The sequence below is a fragment of the Somniosus microcephalus genome, chromosome 2, assembly GCF_052327205.1.
Source record: "Somniosus microcephalus isolate GS21.2 chromosome 2, FLI_Smic_1.0, whole genome shotgun sequence".
NCBI lineage: Eukaryota > Metazoa > Chordata > Chondrichthyes > Squaliformes > Somniosidae > Somniosus > Somniosus microcephalus.
Window position 1 is genome coordinate 216,595,272 of NC_140988.1, and position 21,696 is coordinate 216,616,967.

The following is a 21,696-nucleotide window of genomic DNA, read 5'->3' on the forward strand; positions in this document are numbered from 1 at the left end:
GGGGCAAAGTGCAGCCTGTGGAGAAGCAGTGAATGACAGACCGCAACTTCAAGATTTCCACATGCGCTAAATCTTGAAATTGCGGTCAGTTTCAAATGATGACGAACGCTACAAGTTTGCTGTCAGCCACAGTGCAAACTCTGGGCCATTGTGGGGTGCTGCCTCAATGAATATCAGCCCCACTCCTTCCCAGTAAATTTTCCTCTATGTTTCCTAATCCAGTATTACAGGCTTTAAACGCAAACAAAATTGAATGCATAGTAATCAATAGTAATTTTACATAACATGCACAATTTCGATCATTTGTTTATAATTAGCTAATAGTTAGAAATTCTTCAGAGTCCTGCTTGCATTTTAAAGTAACCACATTTTACAGGCCATTCTATTTCTTTGCTCGTGTGTGCATGAATGTATGTGTGTGTTTTCCCTCCCCCTTCCCTTTTCAGTTCCTTTTTAAATGCTGTAATATCTTCCAGTTCTCAAGAAGGGTCCACACCTGAAACTTCAACTTATCTGTTCTCTTCACAGATGCTGCCTGACAGACTGATTTTTACCAGCATTTTCTGTTTTACACTTAGGCTGGACAGCCTTTGTTAAGAATTACTGACACATAGCAGGTAAGTGCACATGGGCCAGGCCAGACTGATCAGAAAACTATTACAGCTTAATTAGGCCTATAAAATGTACATTAAATGCCATTAGCAGCTGTATGCTTAACCAGCATAGAACTCCAAGGCTTGGCATTGTCTTTTGAAATGTTACAGGAAACAGCAGAGCAGGACTCAGATGAGAGAGCCTTTGAGACCAAAGTGAGATTGGCAGAATTCAGGTCAATTGAAGGCAGCAAATATTTATGTTTCTAAAGAAATACCATCCCTCCCTTTTTAGAACACTTTCTTTTTCCGCATGCACTGACTCGTTTCATAGAATCATAGAAAGTTACAGCACGGAAGGAGGCCATTTCGGCCCATCGTGTCCACGCCGGCCAACAAAGAGCTATCCAGCCTAATCCCACTTCCCAGCTCTTGGTCCGTAGCCCTGCAGGTTAGAGCATCCCAAGTGCACATCCAAGTACTTTTTAAATGTGGTTAGGGTTCCTGCCTCTACCACCCTTTCAGGCAGCGAGTTCCAGACCCCCACAACCCTCTGGGTGAAGAAATTTCCCCTCAAATCCCCTCTAAACCTTCCACCAATTACTTTAAATCTGTGCCCCCTGGTTTTTGACTCCTCTGCTAAGGGAAATAGGTCCTTTCTATCCACTTTATCTATGCCCCTCATAATTTTATACACCTCAATAAGGTCTCCCCTCAGCCTCCTCTGTTACAAGGAAAACAGACCCAGCCTATCCAGTCTTTCCTCATAGCTGAGATTCTCTACTCCCGGCAACATCCTTGTAAATCTCCTCTGTACCCTCTCTAGTGCAATCACATATTTCCTGTAATGTGGTGACCAGAACTGCACGCAGTACTCTAGCTGAGGCCTAACTAGTGTTTTATGCAGTTGAAGCATAACCCCCCTGCTCTTGTATTCTATGCCATGGCTAATAAAGGCAAGCATTCCGTATGCCTTCTTAACCACCTTATCTACCTGGCCTGCTTCCTTCAGGGATCTGTGGACATGCACTCCAAGGTCCCTTCGTTCCTCTACACTACTCAGTGTCCTACCATTTAATGTGTATTCCCTTTCCTTGTTAGCCCTCTCCAAATGCATTAGCTCACACTTCTCCGGATTGAATTCCATTTGCCACTGTTCTGCCCACCTGACCAATTTATTGATATCTTCCTGCAGTCTACAGCTTCCTTCTTCAGTATCAGCTGATTTTAGTATCATCTACAAACTTCTTAATTATACTCCCTATATTCAAGTCAAGATCATTGATATATACCACAAAAAGCAAGGGACCTAGTACTGAGCCCTGCGGAACCCCACTGGAAACAGCCTTCCAGTCACAAAAACACCCATCAACCATTACCCTCTGCTTCCTGTCTCCGAGCCAGTTTTGAATCCAACTTGACACCTTGCCCTGGGTCCTATGGGCTTTTAACTTCGTGACCAGTCTGCCATGTGGAACCTTATCAAAAGCTTGCTAATGTACATAAACACTACATCAAATGCACTACCCTCATCTACCCTCCTTGTTACCTCCTCAAAAAAATCAATCAAGTTTGTCAGACACAACCTTCCCTTAACAAATCCGTGCTGACTATCCTTGATTAATCCGTGTCTTTCTAAATGAAGATTTATCCTGTCCTTCAGAATTCTTTCCAATAATTTTCCCACCACCGAGGTTAGGCTGACTGGCCTGTAATTACTTGCTCTATCCTTTTCTCCCTTTTTAAACAAGGGTACCACATTATCAGTCCTCCAGTACCACACCGGATTGAAAAATGATGGTCAGGGCCTCTGCTATTTCCTCTTTTGCTTCGCTTAACAGCCTGGGATACATTACATCCGGGCCTGGGGATTTATCCACTTTTAAAGCTGCTAAACTCCTTAATACTTCCTCTCTCACTATGTTTATTTCATCTAATATTTCACACTCTTTTCCCCCCCCCCCCCCGATAGCAACGTCTGCTTCGCCCCTCTCCTTTGTGAAAACAGACGCAAAGTATTCATTAAGAAACCTACCGACATCTCCCGCCTCCACACACAGATTACTCTCATGATCTCTAATAGGCCCTACCCTTTCTTCAGTTATCCTCTTACTCTTAATATATTTATAAAACATTTTTGGGTTTTCTTTGATTTTACTTGCCAAAAATTTTTCATATTCTCTCTTTGCTTTCCTAATATCATTTTTAATTGCACCCCTGCACTTTCTGTACTCCTCTAAAGATTCTGCAGTATTTAGCCCTCGGTATCTGTCATACGCCTCCCTTTTTTTCTTTATCCTATCCTGTATGTCCCTAGACATCTAGGGGCTCTAGATTTGTTAGTCCCACCTTTTTTCTTTAAGGGCACATATTTGGTCTGAACCCTCCGAATCTCCTCCTTGAATGCCTCCCACTGCTCTGACACTGATTTACCTTCAAGTAGCTGTTTCCAGTCCACTATGGCTAAATCCCCTCTGAGCTTAGCAAAATTTGCTTTTCCCCAATTTAGAATTTTTTGTGTACAGTTCCGCAGTTGACAGCTTCCCTCCAGTATTATGCCCTAGTGGCAGTTCTTCGTGTGTGAGCTCATGCAAATGTTGCCAGGCTACTTCATTGTAAGTGGCATCAGAATTGAGCCCAATCCTGTCCTCATCCAGTGTTTCTACATGCACTTTCCAGCAGCAGTCACGGGAGTGGGAGCATTACCTGTGTTTTTCCTGCCCAGCATGAAGGCTAACCGTATACTCAGCTGCTGGCTTAACTGAATCAGCTAACTCGCCACAGATCAAGAACTGAGTTTCCTAGTCTGTATGACTCAGTAACACACCAGACCTTACATTTAAAGGGAAAAAAATGATTTGATAATGTGTTTTTTAGTCGTGTTAGTTGAGGGATAAATATTGGACAGAACTCCCCTGCTCTTCTTAGAAATAGTGCCATGGGATTTTGTACGTTCACCTGAGAGAACAGACAGGGCCTCAGTTTAACGTCTTATCTAAAAGACAGCATCTGCAACAGTGCAGCACTCCCTCAGTACTTCACTGAAGTGTCAGCCTAGATTGTGCACTCAAGTCTCTGGAGTGGGACTTGACCCCACAACCTTCTAACACAGAATTGAGAGTGCTACCAGCTGAACCACGGCTGACACCTAAAATTACCTACTGGGTTAATTGTACTGCCTTTGTTTTTACATGTACCCTGTAACTACGTAAGTACTGTCCTACATACACTAACTTTCATTCGTACCTCGGAGGCAGGTCACTTTGACTGGATCGAGAGGACGCCGCTCAGGGCCTGGCTCCCCTAGTGGCATTGATCGTTTCCTTTTCCCCAATCCACATGAATACTTCAGTTCATCTGTTGTAAACACAAATCTGATGAGGTAACGGAGAAGTCGACGGCCATCCTTTTTAGACGAATTGACAGCCTCATCCCACTGCTTACTAGTGATATAGACTGGATAGTTGTTCAACAACTGTTTGTTTCCCTGAAAATTGAAGATGAGAAACATTTGAAATGACAAGGACAGTTTAATCAAAATAAATGTGATTAAATATGAATCTGCATAACTGTGTTCAAACACTTTACAGATCACAATTTTGATCATCTCATTTAAGATTTACATTATATACTGAACAACCCATGGTATCCAGCACTTGAATATAAAGCACTATTGGGGATCAGCTACAGTTCCTTGATACATAAAGAGTGTGCACAAACCTGCCTCAAATGACTCACTGCATTTGATTTCAACATATAGTCATTGCGATAAACATGGATAATCAACAGTAGATTCAAAATTGCTTCACCCGTTTGTTTACAGGAAAGGGATATTGATGCCTGATGATGGTGACAATGTCATGTTTGATATGGCGTGACAGAGTCTACACTGCCAACAAAAACAGAATTCAAAAATGGAATAAGCACTCACAAATAATATGCAACTGTGGCGGTTCCACCAGGTGTCCCTTACTATGTAGATACATAATAATTCCCTTTAACTTACCTTTGTATGTACATAACTTACCTGTTTGGGCCGTTGCCCCTTTAAGACGTGACCTAACGCGCTGACGTCACGTCGCGCATCACGTGACGCACTCGCGACGGCCGCTGGCACAGCTCGGCCTACCGCGCTCGCGACTTCGGCTGCATTGGCCAGCTGCGGTGCCGGAGCCTCCCGCTCTCGCGACTTCGGCCGCATCGGCCAGCGGCAGCGCCGGGTGCCTCTTGCTCCCGCGACTTCGGCCACAACTGCCAGCCTCGGGGCCGGGTAAACGCGCCGACGTATCGGCGCATGTCACGTGACCGCCCCAAGCGCGGACGAACGCGCTGACGTCACGACGCGGTCACGTGACGCCCGAAGCGCGGGAAAACACAGCCAAGCGTGATGACGTCATCACGCTATCCACAGGACTGCGGACTCAGTCCTTGTGGCGTCCCCGCTGGCGAAAGACCTACTCTACGGCGCTCCTGCAACCATCTCACTTACCTGCTGTATTTCATCTGCTTCCTGCATTAAAGAACTTATTTATTGTTCTCCTGAAGTCGAACTCGATTATTTAGTAGGCATTCGTCCAATACCTGCTGAGGTCAACCCGAATTCCTACATAACTATATTTTCCACCACGCACTCCTTGCACATTCCCTGCATATGCTACACCCATTGGGAGTGCGGAATCAGGTCTTGCATTTAAAACTCAGTTCCACACTTACAGTTTGTGACCTTATTTGAACCCTTTAATCAGATTTCAGTCATCCCACTCACTCCCAATTGTTCCAACTGTTGATTGGATGTGAAAATCTAAGTGAGATTGACCAGAGTTTCTCCTAACTACTGCTATTCTCTGTTTAATATAGAATATTAACTAGATGAGAACTTTAAAAAGTAAAAGATTAAGGGGGAAAAATTCGGTTGCTTTGCGCCTCCCGTTAGCGCCCTCAACGGAGCGCAAAGCAACTAGCACCCAGGCGAAGTGCCACCAACGCCGCCCATGAAATTCAGCGGGAGGTTAGCGGCGAAGGTAACCGTTAGCGCCCTGCGCCGTCAGCGATGCAGTCATCGCCGTGCGCAGCGCCCCACTCATGCCCCGGCCGCAATCTTCGGTAGCGCCCCCTGACTTACCGCTGGTCGCTATGTCCGACAGGGTCAGGGGGCCTACCTTCAGCCGGGGCAGCGCTAATTAAAGGCGAGGTGCCGGGCGGCCATTTTTGTTGCTGACCGCCTGCCAGCACCTGCCTCCGCTCCCGTCCCCGGCCTCCTCCGCAGTATCCCCCCTCCGCGGAGTGCCGGCTGCGTGCCGTGAGCCCGGCCCCTCGAGTGCCGGGCTCTTCTGCTGGCATTCCAATCTCTGGTGGCCCAGCTGGGCCCCGGGTCGCACTGCGCTAGGCCCCTCCCCTTTAAGAAGGGGAGGAAGTACTGCAGCACATAGCGCGCGATATTCACTCGCAGCGCCCCAAGAGGGAGGCAGGGCGCTTCTAGTAGCACCCCGCTTCCCTCTTGGGGCGCTACCAATGAATTTCGGTCGCGCTAATTTTTTCGCGGCGCTGGCGAAGTTAGCGCCCCAAAGGGGGCGCGACTCAATTCTTCCCCCTAAACATAGACTATGAGTTGAAGGCACATTACACCATCATTTTATTTTTTTATTTCAGAAGCACCTACTGAAGTATTGGGCTATTAACATAATCACAGAGAAACACATCATATTGAGATTACTTGGTTCTCTCAAGTTGCGATGCATTTATAAATGCAATCAGTTGCATCTTGGGGTGCTTTACCTTCATGGCCATTCAACATTTACATTCCTAGAACAGGAAGAAGAGGATGGCTACTGTCAGAGGTGCCATGTTGTATTAATAGAACCATTCAGTATAAATCAAAGCAGACTATCTTGACAGGCCGCTGGTGGGTGCTGACTCTCTCTATGCCTGGAATACTGTGCCCAGTTTTGGTCCCCCCACATGGTATGTGATATAGTGCACTTGGAAAAGGTCCAGAGGAGAGCTACAAGAATGATTCCTAGTTTAAAAAACCTCAGGTACTCAGATAGACTCAAGAACCTTGGTATATTTATACTTCAGCGCAGCGTGGACATGGAAGTGACCTGATAGAGGTCTATAAAATAGTTAAAGGGCTGTAGAGTGTGCCTATTGATAGATTATTCCAGTTTAACAGATTAGGAAGGATCAGGGGACACAAGTTAAAACTATGTAAGAGTAGGAATAGACTGGATGTTAGGCGGTCCTTTTCCCAGTGAGCCTCTGGCATACATTGCCAGTGTTAGATCCGTGATTCTGAGAGTATGATGTTTTTCAATAACCACACGGATGCTGTAACTTAACAATCAACAGGTATTTATTGGAGGAGGGTAGTCTCAAGACTGGGGGTACAGAGGCATGCGCAAGGCTTATATACAGGTGTGGTCACTGCCGGTACTACAGTATACAGGAGCTGTAAAAGTAGTTCTCTCTTAAAGGTACATACACTACAATTCCTCCCCTTTTAGATTAGTAGTACCCATAATATTCAAATAACAATTAACACTTTAACATGTACATTAAACAACAATAGTCCATTTATAGATTCAGTCTTTGGGGCGGCTTCCTGATCCTTTCGGGATAGCGCCTTTCCTGAGGTTCTTGTTCTTGGTGCGGAGGCGATTCTGGCCCCTTTTCATCGGTTAGTTCATCGGTTTCCACTGCTACTGGTTCTGAGGTAGAGGCTACCGGTATGTCGGGTTCATCCCCAGGTACTCGAGACATGGGGTTGACTCGTTCCTGTGACGCTAAGATCTGATCGACGTGGCATCTCACAATGTTCTCCCCGACATCCACTGTGTACATTAATGGCCCCTGCCTTGTGCATATCGTTCCGGGTTGCCATTTCTCTGTTCGGTAGTCACGGGCCAAGACTGGTTGTCCTACATTGAAGCTCCTTGTCGGCTTCTCATTGATGTGCTGGAATTGTTTATCCTCAACATTTCTTCGCACATTTGGTCTGAGCAAGTCCAGACGAGATCTCAACCTTCGGTTAAAGAACATCATGGCCGGGGTCTGGTTGGTAACTGCATATGTCGCGTTTCGGTAGGCTAAGAAAAAATTGTCCACCTTATGCTGTAGTGGAATTTCATCGTCGCACATGGCCTTTATCACCTTCTTAAAGGTTTGTACGAACCTCTCAGCTAATCCATTTGTGGCTGGATGATACGGGGCGGATGTGTAATGCCTTACCCCATTCCTTCTCATAAATTTTTGAAACTCTTTGGACACAAACTGTGGTCCATTATCAGTGCAAATCTGCTCTGGCAAGCCGTTTCTGGCAAATATGGTCCGTAGGACTGCAATCGTTTTCTCTGTAGTTGAGGACATTTTTATCACCTCAGGCCACTTCGAATGAGCATCCACTGCTATTAAGAACATTGAGCCCATGAATGGACCAGCGAAATCAATATGCACCGGTTGCCATGGAGAGGAGGGCCACTCCCATGGGTGTAGAGGGGCATGTGGTGGTGCATTTTGGACCTTCTGGCATCCTGAGCAGCTCCTGGTTAGGTCTTCGATTTGTTGATCGATTCCCGGCCACCACACATAAGCCCTAGCAAGGCTTTTCATTTTCACTCCCCCCAGATGACCTTCGTGTAGCTCATTTAGCACTCTCTCCCTTAACTTGGGTGGAATCACCACTCTGGATCCACACATCACTGTCCCCTGGCATACTGACAGCTGTTCTCTTCTGGATGAGAATGCTGGCAACAGTGAGTCGCCATGTGTTGGCCATCCCCTCACCGTCAAATCATATACCCGAGACAGCGTCGGATCATTGCGGGTCTCCTTCTCTATATCCGCGTTCGTTACTGGCAATCGTTCAATTATTGACGAATAAAATATCTCGATAGGGTTTCCTCCACAATAGGCAGTGGCAGGCGCAATAGCCCATCAGCGTTTCCATGCTGTTTCGTGCCTTTATATTCTATTTCATATTGATTCGCCCCTAGAAACAGGGACCATCTTTGTAACCGTTGTGCAGTCATCACTGGAACGCCCTTCTTAGGATTAAAGATGGAGACAAGTGGTTGGTGGTCAGTCAGCAAGGTGAACTTCTGCCCATGTAGATAGTGGTTGAATTTTTTTACTCCCCACACTAGGCTGAGGGCCTCCCTGTCAATCTGGGCATAGTTGCGCTCGGCTGAGGTTAGTGACCGAGACGCAAAGGCTACTGGCCTCTCCAACCCGTCTGGGAGTTTGTGCGACAGCACCGCTCCAATACCATAGGGTGATGCATCACATGCCAAACGAATTGGTAATGCTGGGTTGAAATCGTCCAACACCTCTTTTGATGTGATCAATTCTTTACACTTCTGGAAAGCTCGTCTACGTTCGTCACTCCACTTCCATGGTACCCCTGTTTGCAGTAGGGTGTTCAGTGGGTGTAATACCGTGGACAAATTTGGTAAGAACTTATGGTAGTAGTTTACCAGCCCGAGGAACGACCTCAGTTGTGACACATTTTCCGGTGCTGGAGCCTTGACTACTGCCTCAATCTTGTCAGGGGACTTATGTAACCCCTCTTCATCGATGACGTGGCCACAATATGAGATCTGCTTTTGGAAAAACTCGCACTTGTGGCGATTAGCTTGTAGCCCATATTCCTTTAATCTGGTGAGCACCTTCTCCAAGTTGGCGAGGTGATCACTGTCATTTTCGCCCGTGACCAGGATGTCATCCAAATAACACTGGGTCCCTGGAATCCCTTGCAGGACTTGATCCATCGCCCTTTGCCAAATAGCCGGAGCCGATGCTACCCCGAACACCAGCCGGTTGTATTGATAGAGACCTTTATGAGTGTTAATCGTAAGGTATTGTTTCGAGGCTTCTTCTACCTCCATTTGCAAGTACGCCTGGGCTAGATCAATTTTGGTGAAGTGTTTACCTCCAGATAGCGAGGCGAAAATATCCTCAATTCGTGGAAGCGGATATTGTACCGTGTGAAGGACTGGGTTCACTGTCGCCTTAAAATCCCCACAGATGCGGACCTTCTTTGGTTCCCCAGGCGTATTACTCAACGACCTCTTCATTACAGGAACGATGGGTGTAGCCCACTCGCTCCAGTCTACTTTGGACAGTACTCCTGAACGTTCCAATCCTTCCAGCTCTGCTTCGACAGCTGGTCTGATTGCATAAGGCACTGGTCTGGCCTTAAGAAACTTTGGGCTTGCATTTTCCTCTATTTTAATCATTGCTGTTATGCCTTTTAGTGTTTCGAGTCCCTCCTGGAACACTTCTTCTGCGTCAGTTAGCATTTTTGACAATTGTCCAGGTGTGACGTCGTCATCCTTTTTGGCCTCAACCTTCAGTGCCTGTATGGAATGCCAATCTAATTGTATCTTCCGGATCCATTCACATCCTAGCAGTGGTGGTCCTCCATCTGGCAATACATATATATCCATTTTAGGTATTTCCTGGCCTTTATATATCACTTTCACCCTTATTTTTCCTTTGGGGTAGACTTTTTGCCCCGTGTACGTCTTCAAGACAATCTCTGTAGCTTTCAAGGGTATATGTGAAAATAGCCGCTTGTAGTCCCTTTGGTTTATGACTGTTAGAGCTGATCCTGTGTCCAATTCCATTTTCACTTGGACTCCGTCTATCTTGAGCGTAACCCAGATAGTCTGGTGATCCTCCATTTTGGTTACCTTATGTAGTTTCAGACAACCCAGCTCCTTGCTTCCGGAGTCTGTGTCACTTTTCTGTTCGTCTGAACTACTGTCCATCACCTTGTGTACCTTTTTTACTTCTCCTGTGGAGATTTCTTACTGTTGGTTTTATTCCCAGACCTGCAGACTCTTGCTATGTGTCCTGCTTTCCCACACTGTCTGCACACTTGGTCCTTGAACAAACAATCCTTCTGGTCGTGTGTTGTTCTGCCGCAGCGAAAGCACTTCCCTGTTCCATAGGACGTTTCATTGGTGCCATATTCTTGCGGTCTCCGTTGTATCTCTGCAGCGCCCCTTGCGGCTGCTTTGTGTGATACTGCCATACTGAAAGCTTTGTCCAGCATAAGATCCTTTTCTGATAGAAGCCGTTTCTGGGTTCCTTCACTTTGCAGCCCACACACAAACTTGTCCCTTAACGTATCTGCTAGTCCCACTCCAAACTGGCAGTGTTTTGATAGCTTGCGCAGTTCTGTTAAGTACTCAGCATTGCTTTCGTCTTTGTGTTGGTTCCTTTTATGGAACTTAAATCGTTCTGCTATCAGCAGCGGTGTGGGGTTTAAGTGGTCCTGTAGGATTTCTACTATGTTTTTGAAATTCTTGTCCACAGGCTTCTCTGGGGTTATTAGGTTTCGCAGTAACCCATAAGTTTTTGCACCCATGGAATTTAACAAAACCAGTGCTTTCCTAGCATCTGGCACTTCATTCGCCCTGCAGTACACCTCAATACGTTCCACATATGTCGCCCAATCTTCGACTTCATTGTCGAACGTAGAGATACTGCCACTCTTCGGCATCCCTGGGTGTGATTTAACTGTCAAAAATGGCGTCTCCCGCGCTTCCCCTTCTTCTCCGCTGGCACAAAATGGCGTCTCCCGCGCTTTCCTTCCTTCCCGCGCTCACCCTTCTTCTCCGCTGTGGCTTCTAAAAATGGCGTCTCCCGCGCTCTTCCTTCTCCGCGGCTCAATGGCGTCTCCCGTGCTCTCCCTTCTTCTCCCCGCGGACACTGTTCAGCCCTTGAGCCCTGGCTGTGCTCTGCGCGTTTTTTTTTTTTTTTTCCTGTGCGCCTTTCCCGTTTCCGCCGCTCGGTCCTGAACCCGGCTGCTGCTTTACCCTCTCTCTCTCCGTTTTGTTTTTCCTCGACGCCGCTCGGTTTTCAACCCCCGGCTGCGCCCTGTGCGCTTCACCCTCTGTCTTACCCCGTCGATGCTGCTCGGCTTTCTCTCCGCCGTCGGTTGGCTCCAGCCACCGCTGTCCGGGAAGAGTCTGCGCTGTACCTGTCGTCAGTCTATTGCTGATCGTCGTGGCTGGGGAACCAAGCCCGGCTCTCCACAGCCTCCCCTGCGATGTTCACTCTCTGCCGGACGACTGGGCGGTTGCTCGTGGTCGACGCCCGTGCTTCTGGCCGCGACTTTCTTCCACCGCCCTCCGGAGCGAATCCTCGAAGGGAAATGCAGAGTTGCAGGTAGATTCGAATCGACACTCATCGCCACTGTTAGATCCGTGATTCTGAGAGTATGATGTTTTTCAATAACCACACGGATGCTGTAACTTAACAATCAACAGGTATTTACTGGAGTAGGGTAGTCTCAAGACTGGGGGTACAGAGGCATGCGCAAGGCTTATATACAGGTGTGGTCACTGCCGGTACTACAGTATACAGGAGCTGTAAAAGTAGTTCTCTCTTAAAGGTACATACACTATAGCCAGCTGGTGCGGTGGGTGCTGACTCTCTGCTTTCAAGAGGGAGCTGGACCAGTTTCTGACTGGGGCAGAGATCGCATCACATAGAAGGTAAGTGTCTTGACAGCTAACACTTGATCCCTGTGATCTAGATTTGATCGCCTGAAGGGGTCAGAGAGGAATTTTCCAGAGTATTTGTTCGTTTGGCCCTGGGTTTTCTCTTTTTTTGCCTCTCCCAGATTACATGGCATCGAGCGAGTCGAGGGGGGGAGGGAGGGAGTGTTTAGTCACAATGCTCCGGCCATCATGGTGTGGGGCAGGCTTGATGGACCAGCTGGCCTTTTCCTGTCCGTCAATTTTGTATGTCCGTATAGATCATAAATCAAACATGACTATATTATCTAACTGAATGTGTTGTATCTTTAAGATAAAATGTTCAAGTTTAGCATTTCAAATGTTTAAGTCTTTCCATTCTACCCTGTAACAATTTAACCTGGAATTTATGTCATCGGGTCCAATCAAAAAATTAGATTTTTGGTTCCAACTGTTTGACTGGATGTGAAAAGCTCAGTGAGATTGACCAGAGTTTCTCATAACTACTGCTAGGTTAAGTTGCTATCGAGTACAGTGTAAAACAAATGACATAAACTAATGCCAGTGCACAAAATATTGCACCAAAAAATAAACTATTTGTACAGTCCTACAGTCTTCAGAAAATCAAACCCTTACTATCAAATGCTACACCTTTTTAGTCATTAATGATGTATCTGAGAATTACTATATTCATAACCATAATTTAAGCTTCCAAACAAAATCGAGAAACACGGAGTGCTATGTTACTAAGACACCCAAAGCTTACACTGAGTTAACCAATGCTGAGGGAAAAGGAAATTAAGATCAACAGGAAGGAAATACTAATGATGTAATCTTAATGCTAGGCAGCAATGTCAAATGAGCTGCATCTCTCTAAAGCACAAGAAGAACTTATCAAAAGGACCCCTTCCATTCAAAAGTACCTCTGTTGGCTGCTCCTCCGAGACTGGTTGAACAAGTTGATTGTGATGCTGGAGTACAGTCTTGTAATAATCAAGAACAGTCTGGCAGGGCGCTGCATGAAAGAAAATCATTTCAGATAAGCATCTAGTACAATCATAGTATGCATCTTAATAGAATGAGCCACTTTTCAGCATTCAGGAACAGGGTTCTTATGAAGATCAAAAGTCATTTCATGGGCCTTTTACTTCAATAATTATAGTATGGCAACTGTAAGACTCTCCTCACTCTCACTGTGAATTCCAAAAACATTGAACTCTCAGCAAAGAAAAAGCTCTTTTGCATAACAGGTTATCATAAGACTGGCAAGAGTACGTATGCACTGTTGGCTAGACTCATCAGAATTCAGTCAGCAAATGCTGTGTTCTGCCATCATTTATAGTCACATTACTTGATGCTATAGAGCGGAAGGAGAGATCTGGCCCACACTAAGCCATGTAGCCGAATAGTTACTCTCACCCTGATTTTGTCTTGCGCTGTTGAAGGTCACTAAAATAGTGCTACTGTCACAGTGTCACAGCTCTGTCACAGATAGAGTTTGTGCTTGACCACTGTGTGTTCATATATCTAAGTGTTAATGTAAGTGTCTCTATCCAAGAAAAAATTCCTGTAACTACAATCCTGAAATTTTCCTTCGTAACAACTAAGGACCTTTTGCTAAGGATTCTAGGAATTGCTTCTGTATGTATGCAGTTTTAATAAATGTGAGAACTAAAGCTTGGTTCAAGAATGTAGAGTTGTCCAATACCAAAATTTCCATCCTGAAACTAAAATAATCAGTGTAAATATGAATATAGTTGAGCTCCAGTACTAAGGGTATGAGGGAACAGCATTGAAATAACTAAGTCAGATTTCACGCACCTGGAATGTTATCCAAGGTTTTCCTTAGCTCCTCATTTTCCTGTTGGAGTAAAACTACTTCCTGTTCCAACTCTTGGCACCTCTGACAGTAGCCATCCTCTTCTTCTTCCTCGGGGAATGTAGATGATGGATGGACATGAGATTCTGATGTTGCTGGGGATGTCCACCCTCCCAAAGTATGCGTAGGAGATGTGGGAAGTGGATCAATTTCTGTCACATGACTGCACTCACTCATTCCTACAGTACTTTGTGAAGGCCGTCCCCCAGCCAGTAGGTAACTTTGAAGAGAATCAGTAAACACACGAAGCAAGGCTGAGGTTTGATGTCTCTTTTGCACATACTGTAATTCCATCTCTGGATTGTCTGATGTCCGTGGTTGCATTGGGGCACCTTTGACTAGCTGGCACTGTCCTGTGCGCTCATCATAACATCCACTCTCTTTTTTTACACAAGAAATTACTTGAGGTTGGTTGGTGTCCAAAAGTTTTCCATTGTCCTTTAGGAGAGTCAGGACTCGACTGCATTGCTGTGCAAAGGCATCAAGTATTAAGCGGCTCTCTGTGATGGAGTAGAAACACACATAATACTATACAAGTGAACAAGAATTGGGTCTCATAATCAGTCAGCTCACCTTCCCCCCACAACACTATTTTCTCCTCATGGTTAATTGCCTTGATGCAGCTTTCTTCACCTCAGAGGGTGAAGTGGTACAGTTTAGAGGCACGGTACAATCATCAATAACACTTCACAACTGCTAGAAAAAATAGATATTCCACCCTCCAAAGGTGAAATGCTTTGCTAAAGTAATTCCTGCCTCTCCCTTAATGAAACTGGACAGACACATAACAACTATGTTGTAGCACTCCAAATGTCAGCAGCTGTCAGATTACTCAGTATTGACTTTAGAACACTCACAGTGTAGTGTATGTAACCTGTACTACCTTAAGAGGATACCTTAAGGTGATGGACTACTTTTTAACGGCTCCTGTACATTGTAGTACCAGTGGTGACCACACCGGTATATAAACCCTGCGGAGCAAAGTGTACCTCAGTTCCGCCCTGACCCTCAATCACTAAAGACCTGTTTACTTACTTCTGTAGTCTGTGTCCTGTTATTCAGTATAACTGCATTTGTAAACACAGACTCAACAGTGGCGACGAGTCTGATCGTACCTAGCGGCAGTTTTGCATCCAAGGAAGCTTCGTCCTCAGAAACGGGTGTCAAAAAAGGGCATCCGCCCTCAACATCCTGCTGAGCACTGCATCGCACGGGAGGCCATCGGGAACCCGGGTTGGTTTTCTGGCCACGAAGTCCAACATCAGCAACAGGCAGTGATCATCCCTTCTACGACAGCGGCGGGTAAGCCCGATCGAGTGGCACAGGGGGGAAGTCGGCCGATTTGTCAGTGGGAGAAGGGGAGGGAAAACGAAGAAAAGGGCGGAGAACACGACCGCAGCCGGTGTCAGGGGCCGGACTGCAATCGGGGCAGAGACACGCAGCAGCCAGAAAAGCGTTTATGGCCACAAGGACCGCGGGAGCGGCGGGGCAACAAGAGCAGCAGCGCAAGGAAAATAAAGGCAGGAAGGACCGCTGGGAGGCGTGGATGGCAACAGCGCGGGAATCGCCATCTTGAGTCGGCGGGGGAAGAAGACAAGCGCGGGAAAAGCCGCCATCTTAAAAAAAAGTCATATTAAATAATATCCGAAGGGAAAGGAGAAACTCAGCAAGGATGCCAAAAACGGGTAACATCACTGCTTTTGATAACGATGTGGAAGATTGGGCCACTTATGTGGAACGCATCGAAGTTTACTGTACAACGAATGATGTACCGGATGATAAGAAAGCACTAACCCTATTAAACTCGATGGGTGCGAAGACGTAGGGGTTATTAAGGAACCTGGTAACTCCAGACAAACCGGTAGGGAAGAGTTTCGCGGATATTGTTACTATCCTGCAAGAGCATTTAAACCTCACGCCGCTGCTGATAGCGGAACGATTTAAATTCTACAAAAGAATTCAACTTAAAGAAGAAAGCAATGCTGAATTCCTACCAGAACTGCGCAAGTTATCAAAGTACTGCCAGTTCGGAATAGGACTAGCAGACGCACTGAGAGATAAGTTTGTGTGTGGGCTCCTAAGGGGAGGAACCCAGAAGCGACTGCTAGAGGAAAAGGATCTTACGCTGGACAAAGCGTTCAGCATTGCAGAATCCCACAAGGCAGCAGCACGGGGCGCTGCAGAGATACAGCAAAGGCCACTGGAATTCAGCACCAATGAAATGGCATTGGGCGCAGTAAAGTGCTATCGTTGCGGAAGGACAACGCATGACCAGAACCAGTGCTGGTTCAAAGACAAAGAATGCAGGCAATGTGGCAAACTTGGTCACGTAGCGAGAGTATGCCAATCAGGAAAGAAGACCAGCAGCAAAAAGTCACCGCAGGAGAAGTACAAAAAAGTACACAAGGTGACAGAGAACAGTTCGGATGAACAGAAGACGGATTCAGACTCCAGCAGTAAGGAACTGGGTTGTCTGAAAATACATAATGTGGGTAACACAGCAGACCACCAAACTATCTGGGTCATGTTCCGGATAGCAGGAGTCCAAGTGAAGATGGAATTGGACACAGGGTCGGCATTAACGGTCATGAATAAGCAAGATTACAAAAGGTTATTCTCGCACATTCCCCTGAGGGATACGGAGATTGTATTGAAAACATACACGGGGCAAATAGTATACCCCAAAGGAAAGATAAAAGTAAATGTGGTCTACAATGGTAAAGAAAGTCAGAAAATGGACTTGTATGTGTTACCTGATGGAGGTCCGCCACTACTGGGACGGGAATGGATCCGGAGAATAAATTTGGACTGGCATTCCATACAAGCACTGACTGTGGATGCCTGTAAGGAGGACGACATCAAACCTAAACGACTGTCCAAAATCTTAGACGATGCTAAGGAGGTGTTCCAACAGGGACTTGGAACACTGAAAGGAATTACGGCAACCATCAAGGTTGAAGAACATGCAAACCCAAAATTTTTCAAAGCCAGACAGGTGCCTTAGGCGATACGACCTGCTGTGGAAGCAGAGCTGGAAGGGCTAGAACGTTCAGGGGTACTGTCCAAGGTGAACTGGAGCGAATGGGCTACACCCATTGTTCCTGTCATGAAGCGTTCGTTGAGCAACAAGCCGGGGGAACCTGGGAAGGTTCGCATCTGTGGCGATTTCAAGATCACTGTTAATCCAGTTCTTCACACGGTGCAATATCCGCTTCCGTGGATTGAAGATATCTTCGCTTCGCTGTCTGGCGGGAAACACTTCACCAAGATAGACCTGGCGCAGGCGTACCTACAGATGGAAGTTGATGAAGCGTCACGACAGTATCTCACGATCAACACACATAAGGGCTTATATCGGTATAATAGGCTGGTTTTTGGAGTGGCATCGGCTCCAGCGATTTGGCAAAGGGCCATGGAGCAGGTATTGCAGGGAATCCCAGGCACACAATGCTACCTGGATGACATCCTGATTACAGGAGATAACGATAAGGATCACCTCGCGAATTTGGAGCAGGTGCTCATCAGATTGAAAGAATATGGGCTAAGAGCTAATCGCCAGAAATGCGAGTTCTTTCAAAAGCGAATCTCGTACTGCGGCCACGTCATTGACCAGGAGGGGCTCCATAAGTCACCTGACAAGATCGAAGCTGTTGTCAAAGCTCCAGCACCGGAAAATGTATCCCAGTTGAGGTCGTTCCTCCGGTTGGTTAACTATTACCACAAGTTTCTTCCAAATTTATCCACGGTGTTACACCCGCTAAACACTCTTTTGCAAACGGGAATACCATGGAAGTGGAGCGATGATTGTAAGCGGGCTTTTCAAAAGAGCAAGGCACTGATCACCTCTAAGGAAGTGTTGGCTCACTTTAACCCAATGCTGCCTATTCGCTTAGCTTGTGATGCTTCTCCATATGGTATCGGGGCAGTGCTCTCACATAAGTTTCCAGATGGCTCGGAAAGGCCAGTTGCTTTCGCATCCAGATCATTGACCTCCGCTGAGCGCAACTATGCTCAGATAGATAGGGAGGCTCTCAGCCTCGTGTGGGGAGTTAAGAAATGTAACCATTACCTGCAAGGCCAAAAGTTTACGCTGCTGACAGATCACCAGCCGTTGGTTTCCATTTTCAACCCTAAGAAGGGTGTTCCGGTAATGACGGCGCAGAGGCTTCAGAGATGGTCCCTTTTCCTAGGGGCACATCAATATGATATTGAATTCAAAGGTACAAAGCAACATGGTAATGCTGATGGGCTGTCGTGCCTGCCACTACCTACAGCAGAAGAGGCACCGGCAGTTGACCCTGTCGAGATATTTCACTCGACCATCATCGAATGCTTACCAGTCACCAATGCGGGTATTGAGAGAGAGACCCGAAATGACCCGACACTGTCTCGGGTCTACGACTTGACAGTGAAGGGATGGCCAGCACATGGCGAAGCACTGTTACCAGCATTCTCAGCCAGACGAGAACAGCTGTCCGTATGTCAAGGAACATTGATGTATGGAACAAGGGTGATTATTCCTCCTAAATTAAGGGAGAGAGTTCTAAAAGAATTGCATGAAGGTCATCTGGGGGGAGTCAAGATGAAAAGCCTTGCTAGGGCTTATGTGTGGTGGCCAGGTATCGACAAACAAATAGAGGATCTGACTAAAAGCTGCTCAGGGTGCCAAAAAGTTCAGAACGCACCTCCAATTGCACCGCTGCATCCGTGGGAATGGCCTTCAGCCCCATGGCAACGTGTGCATATCGACTTTGCAGGTCCATTCATGGATTCCATGTTTTTGATAGCAGTAGACGCACATTCTAAATGGCCAGAAGTGATTAAGATGTCGACCACTACCTCTGAGAAGACGATTGCAGTTCTAAGAACCATATTTGCAAGGAATGGATTGCCGGAGCAAATATGTTCAGACAACGGACCACAGTTCGTGTCAGAAGAATTCCAGAATTTCATGAAAAAGAATGGGGTGAAACACTATACATCTGCCCCATATCATCCGGCTACAAATGGGTTGGCCGAGAGATTTGTACAAACGTTCAAAAAGGCGATAAAGGCCATGAGTGAAGATCATATTCCACTACAACACAAGGTGGACAATTTTCTAATGGCGTATCGAAACGCCACGCATGCAGTGACAAATCAAAGCCCTGCCATAATGTTCTATAACAGAAGGTTGCGGTCCCGGTTGGATTTGTTAAAACCCAATGTGCGACGGGAAGTCGAAAACAAGCAATTCCAGCATGTAAATAAAAAGGCCACTCGTAGTTTTGAAATAGGACAACCAGTGTTGGCCAGGGACTATAGGGATGATAAATGGCAACCTGGGACAATTCGTGCACGACAGGGACCCTTGATGTACATGGTAGACATTGGAGAGAATGTAATACGACGTCATGCTGACCAACTTGTGGAATCGAGAACAAGGGTCGACCCCATGTCTACGACAGAGACACCAGTTTGAAGAACTTATTGAGCCTGTAGCATCTACCTCAGACTCGAACGTATTGGATGATGTTGAATCCATAGGAAATCAAGTGGATGAGTCACCCCAGCAACGGGAACCAGAGATCCCTGAAAGGCGTTATCCGGGCCGGATCAGGAGGCCTCCTCAGAGACTGAATCTTTGAACAGTTCTTGTGTGTAAATTGTATATATGTTATCCATGCAGTGTATTAATTGGGGGTGTCCACTGTTAAGCTAAAAGGGGAGGAATTGTAGTGTATGTAACCTGTACTACCTTAAGAGGATACCTTAAGGTGATGGACTACTTTTTAAGCGTCGGCGGGAAACCTGAGCGGCAGAGCGGGGTATAAAAGTCCCCAGAGACCAGGTAAGGCCTCACAGCGTCGGCAGGAAACCTGAGCGGCAGAGCGGGGTATAAAAGTCCCCAGAGACCAGGTAAGGCCTCACAGCGTCAGCGGGAAACCTGAGCGGCAGAGCGGGGTATAAAAGTCCCCAGAGACCAGGTAAGGCCTCACAGCGTCGGCGGGAAACCTGAGCGGCAGAGCGGGGTATAAAAGTCCCCAGAGACCAGGTAAGGTCTCACAGCGTCGGCGGGAATCCTGAGCGGCAGAGCGGGGTATAAAAGTCCCAGAGACCAGGTAAGGCCTCACAGCGTCGGCGGGAAACTCGAGCGGCAGAGCGGGGTATAAAAGTCCCCAGAGACCAGGTAAGGTCTCACAGCGTCGGCGGGAAACTCGAGCGGCAGAGCGGGGTATAAAAGTCCCAGAGACCAGGTAAGGCCTCACAGCGTCGGCGGGAAACTCGAGCGGCAGAGCGGGGTATAAAAGTCCCAGAGACCAGGTAAGGCCTCACAGCGTCGGCGGGAAACTCGAGCGGCAGAGCGGGGTATAAAAGTCCCAGAGACCAGGTAAGGCCTCACAGCGTCGGCGGGAAACTCGAGCGGCAGAGCGGGGTATAAAAGTCCCAGAGACCAGGTAAGGCCTCACAGCGTCGGCGGGAAACTCGAGCGGCAGAGCGGGGTATAAAAGTCCCAGAGACCAGGTAAGGCCTCACAGCGTCGGCGGGAAACTCGAGCGGCAGAGCGGGGTATAAAAGTCCCAGAGACCAGGTAAGGCCAACCAATCTCCAGTCTGGAAGGAGAGAGGTAAAAAGTAAGCCAAGTGTGACGTCACCAGAAAGCGGGTAAGTGATTGGTTGGTAAGTATTTCTCCCTTTTAAGCTTAAATCTCTTTGGTTTATATTTTCTAAGGTGTGATATTCACCATCTAGAATCGGGGCAGAGGATATTTAAGAATAATATTAATAAATGTAATTAATTACATAGAATGGGAGATCAGGTGATGTGTTGCTGCTGCAATATGTGGGAGCTGGTGAACACCATTGATGCTCACGGTGATCACATTTGCAGTAAGTGTTGGCTGCTTGAGGAACTCCGGCTCCGTGTTGAAGAGCTGGAGTCCGAGCTTCAAACACTGAGACACATCAGGGAGGGGGAGAGTTACCTGGACTCTGTGTATCACGAGGTAGTCACACCAATTAGATTAATTAATTCAGATGTAGTCCGTGGCCAGGGTCAGGATGGTGTGACTAGAAGTGAGGCAGGTACGGGGATCCAGGAGGTAGTGTTGGAGGAGCCGCAGCCCTTGCACTTGTCCAACAGGTTCGAGGCTCTTACTCCCTGTGGGGACAGGAGCAGGGACTGCAGGGAGGATGAGCAACCTGGCCACAGCACCGTGGAGCAGGGGGCCATTCAAGTGGGGGGAGTTAAAAGAAATGTTGTAGTGGTAGGGGATAGTATCGTTAGGGGGATAGATAGAGTTCTTTGCAGCCGAGAGCGAGAGTCCCGAAGGCTGTGTTGCCTGCTCGGTGCCAGGGTTAAGGACATCTCCTCTGCACTGGAGAGAAACTTGGAGTGGGAGGGGGAGGATCCAGTTGTCGTGGTCCATGTTGGTACCAACGACATAGATAGAACAAGGAAGGAGGTTCTGCTGAGGGAGTTTGAGCTGCTAGGGGCCAAATTAAAAAGCAGAACCACAAGGGTAATAATCTCTGGATTATTACCTGAGCCACGAGTGAATTTGGCTAGGACAAATAAAATTAGAGAGTTAAATGCGTGGCTCAAAGACTGGTGTGGGAGAAATGGGTTTTGCTTCCTGGGACACTGGCACCAGTACTGGGGCAGGAGGGAGCTGTTCCGTTGGGACGGGCTTCACTTGGCCAGTGCTGGGACTAGAGTCCTGGCGGATCATATAACTAGGGCTGTAGAGAGGGCTTTAAA

At 47.1% G+C, this 21,696-nt stretch overlaps 1 protein-coding gene across 1 annotated transcript in view; it reads right to left on the bottom strand.

The window, feature by feature from the left end:
• Window positions 1-21,696, bottom strand: part of bend4 (BEN domain containing 4) — a 49,468-nt gene that overhangs the window by 9,649 nt on the left and 18,123 nt on the right. The window contains exons 2-4 of the mRNA XM_085969375.1: window positions 13,898-14,455; window positions 13,000-13,091; window positions 3,840-4,080 (exon numbers count right to left, since the gene is read on the bottom strand). Of these exons, the coding sequence (XP_085825501.1) occupies window positions 3,840-4,080; window positions 13,000-13,091; window positions 13,898-14,455 (891 nt within the window). The remainder of the gene's footprint in view (window positions 1-3,839; window positions 4,081-12,999; window positions 13,092-13,897; window positions 14,456-21,696) is intronic.